The 14,418-nt window shown below is 44.5% G+C and overlaps 1 protein-coding gene across 2 annotated transcripts in view; it reads left to right on the top strand.

The window, feature by feature from the left end:
- The first annotated feature begins 2,162 nt into the window (after nucleotides 1–2,162).
- The window catches only part of AHCYL1 (adenosylhomocysteinase like 1), a 40,864-nt gene continuing 28,608 nt past the window's right edge, over nucleotides 2,163–14,418 (top strand). Inside the window, exon 1 of one of the 2 annotated variants that reach the window (XM_004263154.3) lies at nucleotides 2,163–2,649. In XM_004263154.3, the coding sequence (XP_004263202.1) occupies nucleotides 2,530–2,649 (120 nt within the window). In that variant the 5' untranslated portion in view covers nucleotides 2,163–2,529. The remainder of the gene's footprint in view (nucleotides 2,650–14,418) is intronic. The other variant, XM_004263155.3, reaches the window with a different exon arrangement.

Genomic DNA, 14,418 nt, shown 5'->3' with positions numbered 1-14,418 from the left:
GAAAACCTGTTACTTTGGTTCAGGGGGCATAAAAGAGAGGCTGAACTCCAGTCCCCAGCCATCTTGCAGTCTGAATGCTAACAGGCACGGCAGAGCTGGGGGACTGACACACAAAGCTCTCAGACAACGGGAGTTTTAAAAATCAAACCCAAAAGACAAAAACACCTATTTTTTTTTTTTCAAATAAGCTAACCTAAGTCACATGTTTTCCTATTCAAGGGATGTGGAGTTTTCACCTCTGTTCCAGCTGGCCCTGCCTCTGTTCTCTAAGCAGGCAGCTCTGATCCCTGGACTCTGACAACAGTTTGGGCAAACCCACAGGATGAAAGCTATTTCTGACCATATATCCAAAGAGTCCTGGGCGAGCAGGCATAGCTCCTGGCCCCAGCTGGGGAATAAGAAGAAAAGTGCCAGTCTGGCACCCTTATGGATCAATCTCGTATTCTGCTCCCCCATCTCTTTGTCCCTTCTGCTACAGGAATACTTCTGAGAGGGAAGTCAAGGGGCTTGAAAGAATGGGCAGAAGAGACAATCCTAACAGTGAAAGATGAAGATCTGCAGAAGTGCATCCTTCCAGGCACTTCCACAGCCTACTTCAAACAGACAGCCTCATGGGGCTGGGTGGTTGGAACATGGGATTCTCTAAGAGTTCTGGGACCCCAGAAGCAAGTATTTCACACTCTTCCTAACCTTGAATGTAAACCAGTGGGGAAAACGTTTCTTCAGATCACAACTTCTTTCTTGAAAGAGCTGACCCTGCCAGAGACCAGCTGGGTTTCTGGATATAAGAAGGTGGGATGGGAGGAATTTAAGAAAAGGGCCCTGGGAAGACTGGAACACTCAGCAGAGTAAAGAGGAATATGGCTTCCCAAAGTCAATCAAGGAGGGGAAGGTGAGGTGGAGGGATGGGAAGGGAGGAATAGGAGGAAGGGAGATGAAACGACCATGGGCCAGGGAGCTTTGTGGGGCGGTGTGGCTAATGAGAAGTCCCGGGTGACGAGATAGCCAAAATAACTTTTCAGAACATTTCAGAAATGTGACTTCAAGTTGTTTGTGGTGTGATGTAACCTCTCCCCTGTGGCCCAAAAACCTTCATTAGAAGTTCTGCTACATGTTATGGCATTATTTTTGTGGTTGTTTTGGAATAGGGGTGCGGGTTGAAAGGAGAAGGGACTGTTTTCCATATTTGAATTGACAGCAGGAACTAAAGAAACAGCCACAAGACCAGGAGAGTGACTAAAACTTCAGATGAGGCAGAAAATTAGAGCCAGAGGTAACCTTGAAAGATCTAAGTCTCCCCAGTAATTCACAGAAATCAGGGGAGAGGGGGAGCATTGGACTTTCCACAGGACGTGGGAATTTCAGCCAGTGTCATTTGAATGTCAAAGGACAAGCAACCTTAGCTGACATTGCCTTGCCAGCTGGACTAAGGTTTAACGAAACATAAAATGTATTACACACATCTGTACTATCCAGGGCCTTAGCACAGGGGTAGCACATAATAGAGCCCAGTAATAGCACGTGAATAGTCCATGAATGCCCTGGTGCGGCCCTGGAAGCTGTCAGAGTATAATGCTTGATCCGGAGCGGGTGGGGGGGAACACAACGACTTCTCTTCCCCTCCCCCACCCCTCCTTCTCCATCCTCTGACCCATCATTAGCCCCATCCCACCAGCTCTGCGGCACGAAGGTCCTGTAAACAAGCAAGGCCCAGCGGAGACGGTGGTGGAGGAGGTCACAAAGAGTTGTGCAGAAACCACACTGCTCTGGGTCTGTTCTACCCACCCTTATGGTGTCAAAGAGGCAAACGCTGCCTCTTAGGAAGGGGCTTCTGTTTCAAAGGGTCTGGGGAGGGGGCAGTGAGTGAGTGGGCTATCTGGGGCCCCGGAAGCTTCCTAGGACTGGGTGAAGGCTCTGTCGTGTGGGGCTCTGGTCTGCTCACAAGCATCCCTACGCCCTTCTGAGACCATTCCTGGAACCCCATAGTCCAAAGGCCCTCCAGTTCCGCGGCAACCTTGCAGGAACCACGCGCCGCTCACAAGGCTAATGGCGCCACCTGGCGGTACAAAGGGCCCGGCTCACCCCTGGAGCTTCTTCCCGAGCGAGCTAGGAAAAGGGGTGGCTTCGGCGGCCCAGTCCAGGGTGGTGACGTCATGACAGAGCGCCGTTTCTCCCCGCCTCTCCCCTGCCCGCCGGGAGCTGCCAGTACTCGACGTGGCGTCACCGCCCTCTACCCTTACTTTGCGTGCGTGTTTGCGTGCGGCGGAGGTGGTGGCGCGGGCCGGTCGGAGCTCCGTGTTGCTTGCTTCTGGTGCTCCTGTCGCTGCCGTTGCTGTCCGGCTGTCTTGGACGGCCGAGCGGACGAGGCGCCGGCCCCAGCACCTCAGCACCGGACGCGGCTCGGCGCGGGGCCCCGCCTGGAGGGTGGGCGAGCGCGTGTCGGAGGGTGCCGCGCGGGTAGGCGGGCGGGCGCCCGTAAGGGAAAGAGGCGGGGGCGGCGGGTCAGCCGCGGCCCGGGCCGGCCGGGGGATGTCGATGCCTGACGCGATGCCGCTGCCCGGTGTCGGGGAGGAGCTGAAGCAGGCCAAGGAGATTGAGGACGCCGAGAAGTACTCCTTCATGGCCACCGTCACCAAGGCGCCCAAGAAGGTGCGGGGGGCTCTGGGTGGCGGCAGGGGTCCGGGCTGGGGCCTCGCGGAAGGGGCGCGAGCGAGCTCCGGGCCCGGGTCCAGCTAGTTCGGGACTTAAGGGGCAAGGTTTGAGGGACCCGGGACGACGGAGGTGGTGTGAGGGGTGGAGGGTGAGCGGCCCCAGGCCTATCCCGAGCTGGAAAGGCAGACCCTGACCTCACTTTCCTTTGTCCCTCGGCCCAAGTCCTCCGGGATCTTTTCGACACCCGACAGGGCCGGGCCTTAAATTTGCGACTGACTTTTCCTGGATGAAGGGCCTGGAAGACGGGAGTGGGAGGGGGTGACGAAGTGACCCCAGTGACCAGTCTCGGGATGAGGGTGTACGGGAAGTCTTCTCTCAGGTGAGTGAAAATCTGATAGTGCTTCTTTGGGAGCAGTGGCCGGCTTATCCAACAACTGCGTGCGATCTTGGAGGCAAGATGAAAAAAATGCGTGGAGCTAGCTCTTTTATGCAGGTGAAAACGATGAGGGCAGCATGAAATTGAAAAGAAAACTGATTTTCACCTTCTGTGGTCGTCTAGTTTAGACATATTTAAGAAATTAACCTTTGGAGGTTGGTGACAGCAGATACTGTCATGGATACAGGTTGATCGTAGAGTCATGTGAATAGATCACTTAGGCATCCCTTGAGAAAGGAGCTTGGGTGGGTTGGAGGGGTGGGTGGGAAGGAACGATTGCTCATTCTTTACTGCACTTAGTGAGGCAGAACAAGTTTAGTCTGTTGTGCTGTGGGTTGAACTCAAAGGACATCCTTCTAATTCTCTTATTGTGGAAGATTAAATGACAGCCTTTGGAGGTTTTAATCTAACCAGCTCTCTGAGTGGTGGAATTGGGATCCCTAGTGCTTTCTGAGCATTTTCTGCCAAACACATCTTGATTTTCCACATAACTGGTACCCAGTTAACAGTAGACCAGAGAACCTTTGCAGAGAGGTGACCTTTCTGAAACCAGTTAAGAACCTGGATAAATATTTCCCTCCTATATAAAGACAGAGAGTTTCAAGGCTATCTCTTCCTGCAGTGTTTGATGGGATGCACTGCTTGTATAAGCTGCACAAAGCAAGGTTTGCAGGAATAGTTACAGTCGTTCAGGCTGAACTAGGTAAGCTGTCATAAGTGGGAGAGATGATTTTTTTTTTTCTTTTAAGGAAATTAACCTACCAGTCCAGAAATCAAATGCAGGGTTGAAAAGACAGGTCACCATTGTGTGCTTTAGCTCTGTCTTCCCACAAAATTTAGATCTTACCAATAGAATGCCTAAAAACACTTTGTAGAAGATCCCTTGATTCTAAGAAGTCTGACTGACCTTATTTTTAGTGCTCTCAGTTCAGCTGACTGCTTTGTTGGAGCAGTAAACCTTTGTAATCTGCACTGTGTGGAGACAAAGTCACAGTCTGTATAAGCTAATGGAATATGGATAGTACCTGTGATGAGTTAGGGGAAAGAATGGGAAATCCCTGGTAACCTAATTCCCGGAACTCTTCCTCTCCCCATTAGCCTATTGTTTGTCTAGTTCTTCAGGGATTAGGCATCTTTTTTTTACTTGCCTTTATTTTAGTAAGGCTTTGTTTCTGCAGGTGCCACTATTAATAAGACAAAGTTTGTATTGTAGATTGTAGACTCCATAAAGGCAGAGACTTGTGTTCACCATTGTATCTGTCGTGCCTAGCTCTGTACCTAGCATATAGTAGGTACTCAAATAGTAATTGTCCATCTGGCTAACTAGTAATTGAGATGTCTTTATGGCTGCCTACCAGGAATAAATTTTCTTCTTTTCTCTCAAGGAGAAATGTTGCTAATGTGAACTATTGTCAGGCCAAGTGCTAATGATTTTAGAGACTCATATTCCATTAGCTGAAAGGAGGGGTCTCTGCCAGGAATGTGGGAAGACCCTGTTGTAAGTTCCATTTGCTGGTAAATGTACCCCTGTGTTTCTTATTAATCTTGCTGTTTCTGAGCTTTGTTGTTTAGTGTTTACACAGCACTTTGTATTAAAGTGCTTTATGATGACTAATTACCCTTCCCCTAGTGATGATGAAAGGCATTTATCTAGTTAATGAGTTGATCGAGGACTAGTCAAGGTCACATTGCAAGTCCTAAGTAATCTGTTTTTTCATAACTTCAGCTGAATCAGACATAATGACTTAAGTCACTTTTGTACCTCTGCCATGTGTTGATAATGTGAGAAAGCATGAGCAAAGTAAGAGGAAAAAATTTTATCTTGGCATGTATTGAATGGTGTGAGAAAAGGCCTCTTCAAATAGTGCTGTCCTTTGCCTGTGAGGATTCCAGCGTGGCTCTAGACCAAGTAATCCTTGGATCATTCCAAGCCCTGAGGCCCCTCAGGAAATGAGGACATTTCTGGTGCCAGTCGGAGGCTATAGGTTACTGCAGGGTGACCTTGATGGTCTTCAGTCAGAACAGATTCCATTGTAACTAGTGAAGTTTTATTCACTTTAGGATAGACTAGATGTCGTTTAACTAAAAGCATAGATAGCAAGATTCTTCAGCTATAATCACAACTTACTCATTTTTGTATGCCCCGGGATCTACCACAGTAGTGTGTAGATAATGGGACTTGTTTTGGTTTGATTCAGAGCTTGATCTGAGTGTCAAAAAGCCAACTAAATGGGTACCACCTTGAGCAAGTGAGCTTCTGTGCCTCAGTTTCCTCATCTGCCAAATAAGTGCTTTTTGTTTGGAACAAGTGCAGATAGGTGTGTGTTGGGAGCTAAGATAGCAAAAGTGGTTTTTAAAAAGAAGTCCATTAGCATACTTACACTCCCTGTCTTTAATGAGCATTTGAGGTGGCTTATAACACAGGACACACACAATACAGATGGGAAGTCCAAACTATAGAAAAAACGAAAAAAACATTGTTAACTCTGAGGGCTAAGACAGTGGACGAGGCTGATCATCACATGCAACTCTAAGCTTCCTAGGAGCGAGAGGATAAAAGGAATCAGAATTATAGTCTCATTAGCAGACATGGGAAATGATACACACCACTTCCTCAGGGAGACAACTTCTGCTGGTAGTAAGTTCTAAAGGAAATTTTCACAGGACAGTATTAATAGTTATAGTATTGATTCCCGTGTTAAGGCTTGTTCATGACTGTCACTGGTGCTTTCAGATGGAATTGCCAGGAAAATTTGGAGAGAAAAGGAGTCCTTGAGTTGTAAGGGCGGTGTACATTGTACCATAGCTGGAGAGAATCCTTGTTTAATGTTGGCAGTTATCAGTCAAACCAAACAAGTCAGCTAGTTCCCCATCATAACTGGGTATTTATCCCTCTTTTTCTGCTACTTCGTGTTACAGCTGTGATATTTGTCCTTGGGCCTTTGGAAATTGACATTGTGTCAAGGGTTTTTTTTTTTTTTTCCATAGAATAAACCCAAGCTTGTTGATGAAAACCTTGTAAGATAGACATGTTTCTCTGGAAGGTCTATCAGAGCATCTGTACGAACATTTGGGGTGACTTTCTAGAGTGATACCTTAGGCATTTGACCTAGGATCTATCCAGTCAGACCTTTACCACCAGCACAATAGGGGAAAGGAGAAAAAGAACACAACAGAACAATTTTGCTTGTAGGATATTCTTTGTAGGATATATTTGAATAAAGCATATATAGCACTAATTCATCAGAAGGGTCAGCTGAGACTTAGGAAACATACCAGGTAGAGACCCAGTGGAATGCTTAGATGTTTAGGATGATCCACTTCTTATCAGGATTATGTTATGGCTAATTCTTGGTGCGGTTTTGTTGTTTTTTGTTGTTTTTTTTTTGCGGTACGTGGGCCTCTCACTGTTGTGGCCTCTCCCTCTCACTGCTGTGGCCTCTCCCGTTGCGGAGCACAGGCTCCAGACGTGCAAGTTCAGTGGCCATGGCTCACGGGCCCAGCCGCTCCGTGGCATGTGGGATCTTCCCAGACCGGGACACGAACCCGTGTCCCCCGCATCAGCAGGCGGACTCTCAACCACTGCGCCACCAGGGAAGCCCTTGGTGCAGTTTTATAGAATTTACACCTGTACTTCTTAGATTCACTGAGAAGTGATTTGATAGGTTGACATTTCCTATCTTCTCCACATCATTAGTATCTCTTACTTCTCTTTAGAATGACTACTGTTTTAGTGCCAGTCTTTGAACAGGAGTCAGAGGTGTAAGAAGATCCTATCAGAGGTGTAAGAAGATCCTATCTCTTTTAGATTTCTCCCCCAGATATTGATTACCTCTCTTTTTCTTATTTGATTCTGTTTAGTTTGTTAGGCACAGTTTCCATATTACTTTGTTGTAAATTCCTTTAGATTTTTAACTTGTAACAGAAATCTGTTCATTGTCTAGATACTTTGCTGGCAAGATTATAAATGTGTACTTTTTGTTTCATCAGGAAGGTATATTTGGATCCAGTGTGTGTTACCCAATATAATATTCTTGTAAAGTTGTTTATAAAAGATATTTTGATACGTAGAATCATGTAGATCTTTAGTTGCCTGTGACTCCTAAAAGTTTACTCTGTCACCTCAAGTAGTTGCAATCTGTAAATAAGCACCTTAATGCTCTCTTGGGGCTGTTATTTAAAGGAACTGGCCAATAAAGGAGAATCATTTATACCTATCTGTTTCCCAAGTTTGGAAATTTGAATATTAAATTTTATAAAGAAGGGCCAACCTTATACTGGGTATAATAATTCAGAATACATCACATTGAGGTGGCGCAGAGGCACCCCCCTCATGTATGAAGAACAGTACATTTGCATAGACCAGAGTTTTTTCCTGAAGTCCGAGAATCCAAGGTTAAAGACAGATTCTTACCACAAATTTTCCTTCCAACTCTTGTCAGCACTATCAGTGCCTTGCATATGGTAAGTAGTTAAAAATTCACATTGAATTGTGAATTCCATTCTGATTCCGCATTTCCCTTTGACTCATTCAGGTAGTTCTCTTGCTATCCCACTGTTGTTTGGCTGTTACCTGAGACCTCTTTAACTTCCGCCTTTTTATTCTTAAAACTGTGAGGAGGAGGAGGAGTATGATGTAAGTTAAGCACTTGATTTTTGGAGTGAGGTTTACCTTCAGCCTCTACCATCTCAAAGTTGTGTGACCTTTGGACAAGCTGGGTGACTGAACCTGTTTGAGCCTCCATTTTTTTACCTGTGGAATGAGGAATAATGATAGTCCTACAAGATTGTTGAAGAGACTAGCATTTAGTAAATACTAATTAGTGTACTTATTCCTTTATAACTAGAGTGACCATATGTCCTGGTTTACCTGGTACAATTCAGGTTTGTGCCTGTTATCCCAGCATGCTAGTCAGTGAGTGCCTTCTTACACTCTGAAAAGTACCCTGCTTTATATGGAATTTCAAAATATTCTCAAAGAGCCAAAACAAAGATGTTTCTATTGGAATATCTTTTCAACAGGAAATTTCCCTGACAAAAATGTTATTTTATGTAGAGCTTACTCCGGTTGAACACTAGACTATTTGTTGATTTCCAGGAAGTATATAGACAGTGGGAGAGTTTAGAGCTTGTGATGGAAATGAGATATGTTCTACCTGACCACTCCCCCACCTCATTCCCCATAATGACAGTGTACCCATAGAATGAGGGCGTTTGTCAGACATTTGCCTGAGTCCAGGAGTTTATTTCCTCAACCTGTAATAGTTTGGGAGTCTTTCCAAACTAGAATCATTGAATCACATGAAACAATTCCAAAGGCTCATCTGAGCTGTGACCTTATGTTTGTATATGGTCATCTTCAGATCCCAGGCCTGTGTACTCCAACTCCCTCACACCCACTCAGATACTGTTTCTCTCTGCTCTAAACAGCCTGCTCTTAATTACGTGTAACTGATTTTCTCTTGCAGAAATGTGTGGCCTTTGCTCCATAGCAGTTACAGATCTAGGGTGGAGCACCCTTTGCCTTTGTTAACACTCATACTGGTTTCATTTTTGTTCCTATCTCTGTTCAGTTTTTCTAAAGGATTCAGTCAGGTGCCTTAATCTCAGAATGTATATAATGATTGGTACTGCTTAGCAATATACAGTGGGGCTTAATCATTTACTACCCAAACAAGACACAGAATAAAACAGTGGAATGAACTACTGATGAAAGGTATTATTTGGAATGCTGGGGAGAGATTGGGAAAGTACTTTGACAGAACCGCCAGTCTAGGACGGCAAAGCATGTTCCTGCTTTCTTGTCTTGAAAGCTCCAATGCCTCAGCTAATGTGCCTCTGTACTTAACTTCTAGGGCTTAATGGGCTTAAAGTGTTTTCCTTTACCAGCCCAAACCAGTTCAGTTCTTTTAAAATGGACACCCTGTACTTAGTTGTGTGCTAGCAGTGAGGCTTTAACGGGAGGGGTTTGGGACTGCTCACTGTTCCATGCTGTTCATCTTGGACCTGCCTCAGGTTTAGTTCTTTACAGTCGAAGAACTGCTCAGCTAGAGCAAGCCCTGTTGTTTATGTATTTTTCTCTCCTTTCCTGAGCCTGTGTGTGTACAATGGCATCAGTGGAATCCCACTGCGCCTATGTGCTCAAGGTGCCAAGGAAAATGCTAATGTGCTGATCTGCAGTGTGCGCAGCTCTCTGAGCTGGATGAGTAGCAGAATGAAGGGGCTGAAGGCCTGGAGCAGATGAGTATAGCCATGTTCCATTCATTTTGGCCTCCTGAATGAAGCTGTTCATACCACTGTGTTTTGAGCAGTGTCAGGAGTTTGGAAGTTCTGTTTTTAATAAATGGTTCCTACTCTTCTAGTACTTATTAATTGTATTAAGGTGAACCTTTGAAGGACAGATTTCCATGGGTATTATAATGGGAATTACTTTTTCCCTTTACCCCAGGACTGGCTTGACTGCAAGTCAAAGTTTCTGGGCTATGACCTATTCCAGTTATGGTTTTTAGAATCCTGAAATCAAAAAGGAGACCTGTCAGGAAAGTCAATAGGATAGATTCTGCTCTGCCCTCTTTGACCACCCCCACATTGTATCCTTACTCAAAGGCTTTAAGGAAAACCTTTTTGGGCTCTCATGACAGTTAGCTTTATTTTGGAGATGTAGAAAAGAGCTACTCGCTTTGAATTCTCAAACTGCACCCCCCACCCCCACCCCACCCCTGTTGTTAACTTCAGAAGGGAGGTCAATAAGTAGACAAATACGTGTGAAAGGTAGATAAATAGGTTTCTCTTTTGCCAGTTTGAGGGAATGCTCCTGAGATAGTCACTGGATTAGAGACTCCAGAACAGTGGTTCCTAATCTTTTGAGTCACAGATCCCTTTTTAAAAGTCTTATAAAAATCACTGTTCTTTCCTCGGCAAAATTCAGGAGCACAGAAACTTATACTTTCAGAGGATTTATGGGACTCCCTGAAACTCATCTCTGGATCCTGGCTTTAAAAGCCCTGATTTAGAAGGCCAGGCCTCTAAGCCATAGTATCTCTCTCCCTTACAGATCAAGAAACAGCTGAGATTAACTTTCTAGCTTGCAGCTTGTCCTTGGAACAAAGCTGAGGTTGTTGGTGTTCTTTTCACCCCCCTCTTTGGGATGCTCCTCAGCTTCCCAAGAGACTCATTATCAATGCCTTGAGGGTTCAACTGAGGAACTTATGCACACTGAAACCAGCGTTTCAGCAACTTTTGGGAGTTTTTGTACTATCTCAGCCCCATTGCTCTCATAGGAACTGTTGGTACCCCTAAATCTCCAGAGTTGATTCCATAGCAGTGTTTAGAATAGGGGACTCACTAGACTGCGTATCAAAACTAAACAAAATAATTTGCTCCTCTGTGTCTCTCAAAAATAGGTTTGATTTCAATGTAGTACTTCTCAGACTGTTTTCAAGACTGACAGTGATATCTGAATCTTACTTTTCATTTGATTTCTCTAGACCAACAGTATTAAGGACAAGGACCATACCCCATACATATGTATAGTATGTAGGGCCTGGTACATTAATTGTTTACTGAGTAAAGTATTTTGAGATGCTTGTCCCTAGGAGGAAGTGAGTTGGACTCACATGGTGGCTTTGCCTCACTTTCCCCTTCAGCTGGCCAGTGTTGTTTTTCTAACTTAGACCCCCTCCCACGTGAGTGATAACGGAGTACCAAGAACTGCAGGTGAGAAATTGATGAGAATTTCTAACAGCTTAGTAGATCCCTTTATAATGCCAGAAATAGGTAAGAGACTCTTCGGGCTAAGATTTGAGAATCTTAGTCCAGTAGCATGAGAACCACAAGGCAGTAGGCCAGAAGCTTAGAGGTGTCCTTATGACATAATGGGAAAGGTAATTTGAATTTCCCACCAAGTTTGAAACCCTTAGCATTAAGGACACTGCCCACAGTTGAAAGTGGTATTCTGGTTTACTCTTGATTTAAGCTTACTCTTAGGGTGTTTGAGATTTGGGGGCCACTGATGAGTTGAACAGTTTCATTTTGGAATCTGTGTTGGAATCATAAAAGTAATAAACAGCAGCTCTGCCTGGCAGTGCTGAGCAAACTTCTGATTCTTCTCGTTCTGCAACCCTGGCTGCCTCTTCTGCACCAAAGGCTGAGCTCAGCGCTCAAAAGCTATATGTGCCCTTGTCTTTGAAACACACCTTCAGAGTCACAGTCTTCAGGGAACTGGCCCAGTGCTTGCCCTAATCAGGAGCTTGGGCTCTGGTTGGCACTGAGAATTCTGTGTAGGTTGTTTCCCCACAGTATGTAACCTAGGCAGGATTCAGGGGAATGGGGGACCTCCAGAATTTTGCTGTTTTGGAAGTAGAAGTCTGTACTTTGTAGAAATGGCAAGTGTGTTCAGTTGTTCTAGTAACTAATTCAGTTTCCTGTGGGTGGCCAGGTGGCATCCAGCCTCTAATTCAGTACTTGAGTTTTTAGTGTCCAGAGCACCAGACTTCTTTGCAAGCAAGACATGAAGATTCCCAGTGTTCAGCTCTTATAGAGAATAGCCCAGCTGGCTTGTCATGCTGGACTAGATGAATTGTGAATGTTAATTATACTGATCAATACAGTGGTCTTGGTAACAGGCTTGTAGCTGCTGTAGAATCTGTTTACTTCAGGTTTGTAACAGAGAAGAGACCAAGCTGGTTGGGAACATTGTGTTCTAAGTGTAAGTCCAAGGAAAATGCATACTGGATAGACTGACCCTGTGGCACCCCTTCCCCGGGACTTCCCAGAGGGAAACATTACTCTGGTGGTGGTTTCTGTTCTTATTTGCCAGTTGAGAATTAATTGAGGTTGGAAAAGGCTTGGTTTTTAATTTGGTGGAGTAAAGAATGTTTACAAATCAGAAAGGTTAAGAAGGAGAGCACGGGGCGGGGGGGGGGGGGTAGGGGGGAGGAATTGGGAGATTAGGATTGACATATATACACTAATATGTATAAAATAGATAATAAGAACCCTGCTGTATAAAAAATAAAATTCAAAAATAAAAATAAATTTAAAAAGAGCACCTATGTTGAGAAGGCACCTCGTTTCTCTAGTTTGTAATTAGGAGTGGAGAGTTGATGGGATTAGTTTCAACCCTTGCATTCAGGAGAAGGAACCTCTCCTATCTGGGGAGTAGAGGGTTCAGAATTCTGCACATTCTTTTCTGACTTCACAGGGAGGGGATTAGCTGAGCACTGGGCATGTTTGGAATGAGAGCACCTTGCCAGTTTTTACTGAATTTGGACCAACGCATTGTAAAAATACAGTCTCTCTTCCTCAGACAGGCTTTGTCATGTTCTCCTAAACCCTTGTGGATCCATCTGAATGATTGTCTGTAGCTGACAGATGGAGTTGGTATTAAAAGCAGATTTTCTATTTCTTGGCCTTATTTGTTTTATTTCTGTACAAGACCAACTCATTTGTTCCCTGTGTTCCTTGAGTCACTTTATCAAGAGCCTGGTAAACTCCATGAGCTTGTGTTTGCTTTTTCAGATCCTGCTTAGATTGTCTCAGATCAGTCCTCCTCATGGAGTGGGAAGGAGTAAAAGCTAGGGAGCTAGCTAGGGAGTCACCTAGGGAGCTTTTTCAAAATATTGGTAACCGGGGCCCTAACCTAGACCTACTTAATCCGAATGGGGAGGGGTTGAGAGTAAGGGGCGGGTGGAAAATGGGATGGTATGTGCATTTTGGAACAGCTTTCTCAGCTAAACTTGAGAGATCCCAGATTTAGAACCACTCTTTCAGATTATCTAGCAAGGCTAGCCAAAATTGTTGTGAAATCTGCTATTGGATGGTAATGCAGCCACCACCTATCTCGGATGACTTTGGCCATGAGGGAAATCTTGTGCCCCATAAAAGAGGTCCTGGAAAATAGCCTATACTTACTCTTCTTTCCCAAGGTATACAGAGTAAGCCATAACCAGAAGTCATGCATCCCTGTCAACTCAAGGTTGAGCATCTACTGTGTCCCTGGACCTGTGCTGGCTGCTTAGGATACATCGGTGAACAAGGCAAAGGTCCATATCTATCCTGTGGCATTTACATTCTTATGAGGTTATTATTTGGGTCATGTGAGTCTGGTGTAGTGGTCCCAACTGTTTGGAGTTTAGAGCCCTATCAGAGCTGTGCTTATCTTCCAGAAATATTACATACATGTAACAATTTGCATATAAGGGGGAGTTGGCAGCCTGAAACCCATCCATGGATCCCAGGCTAAAAACCTAGACAGCTTGCTTGCCTAGAATTGATTAATGTCGTGATTGGGATAAAGCAAGGTCATGAGTTTGGGTGTATGGGCATTTTACCTCCTAGCAGGACAGGATTGTGGTTTCTTCATCTGTATGGCCAAGGTAGTTTGCCAAGAACTCAAGGGTGTCTCTAGAAAAAGTATAAGGAATGGCTAGACCTCCACTAAACCAATAGCATTTCTTTAGTCTGTGTTCTCTTTGAAATGTCAGGAATGACTTTGACTCTCTGTCCTCATCTCTAGTTTCTGGTTGGCTGAGCTTCTTGGACTCAGTAGATTAAAAATCAGGTCAGAATATGAGAATTTCCTTAACATGATTAATTTATATTGTGAATTCCTGGATTAAGATAGTAAAATTATAAAGATCGTGAGAGGACTTTTTAGTGAAATTCTGGCTTCAAAACATAGAAAATCACAGAAGGAGTTGATTGAGGGACTGAGGAAATAGCCAAAGAGTAAAAGATCAGAGAAAGATGATAGGAAAAAACGGGCAGAGCTCAGAAAGACAATTAACTAAGCTGGTAAGCCAGGTAGCCAGGAGAGCAGTTTCCTCCTTAAGCCGAAGTGAATAGATTTGAGACCCAGACAAAAGATTCCTTTTTAGTCCTGAAGGGGTCTGTTTACGTTAGGGTAAAAAGGGGAGGGTAGATAAGGCTTTGCTTTATTTATACCAATATTAGTATGTCTCTATCCCTAGAAAAGTTGGTGTTTGACTTGAATGAATGGCAGAACCATTCCTCAGAGTTAGTACAGTGTGTAACATGTACTATAGAAATATGAATGAAATTTCATTTGGGGCAACAGGAGAAAGAATTATGTAGAAAAGACACAGCCAGATTTAGAGATTGGAGCACAACGAGCTTGCAGAGTTCTATGCCAGTTCTACCTTTACCTCCCTGAAATCTGGCCTTTAGTATAACCACAGGCCAAGACCTCTTAAGGTGGTCTTAACAGGGATATTCTTGTTTCTCTGCCTAAGTCTAAGGAGAACTTTCCAGACCCACATTGAGGGGTTGCTGAATAAGTGCTGTATTCAAGGCCTTCCAGGCCAAACTTC

This window comes from Orcinus orca, chromosome 1 (genome assembly GCF_937001465.1).
Source record: "Orcinus orca chromosome 1, mOrcOrc1.1, whole genome shotgun sequence".
Classification (NCBI taxonomy): domain Eukaryota; kingdom Metazoa; phylum Chordata; class Mammalia; order Artiodactyla; family Delphinidae; genus Orcinus; species Orcinus orca.
Note: the sequence above shows the minus strand (reverse complement) of the source record. Positions and strands in the feature narration are given on the sequence as shown.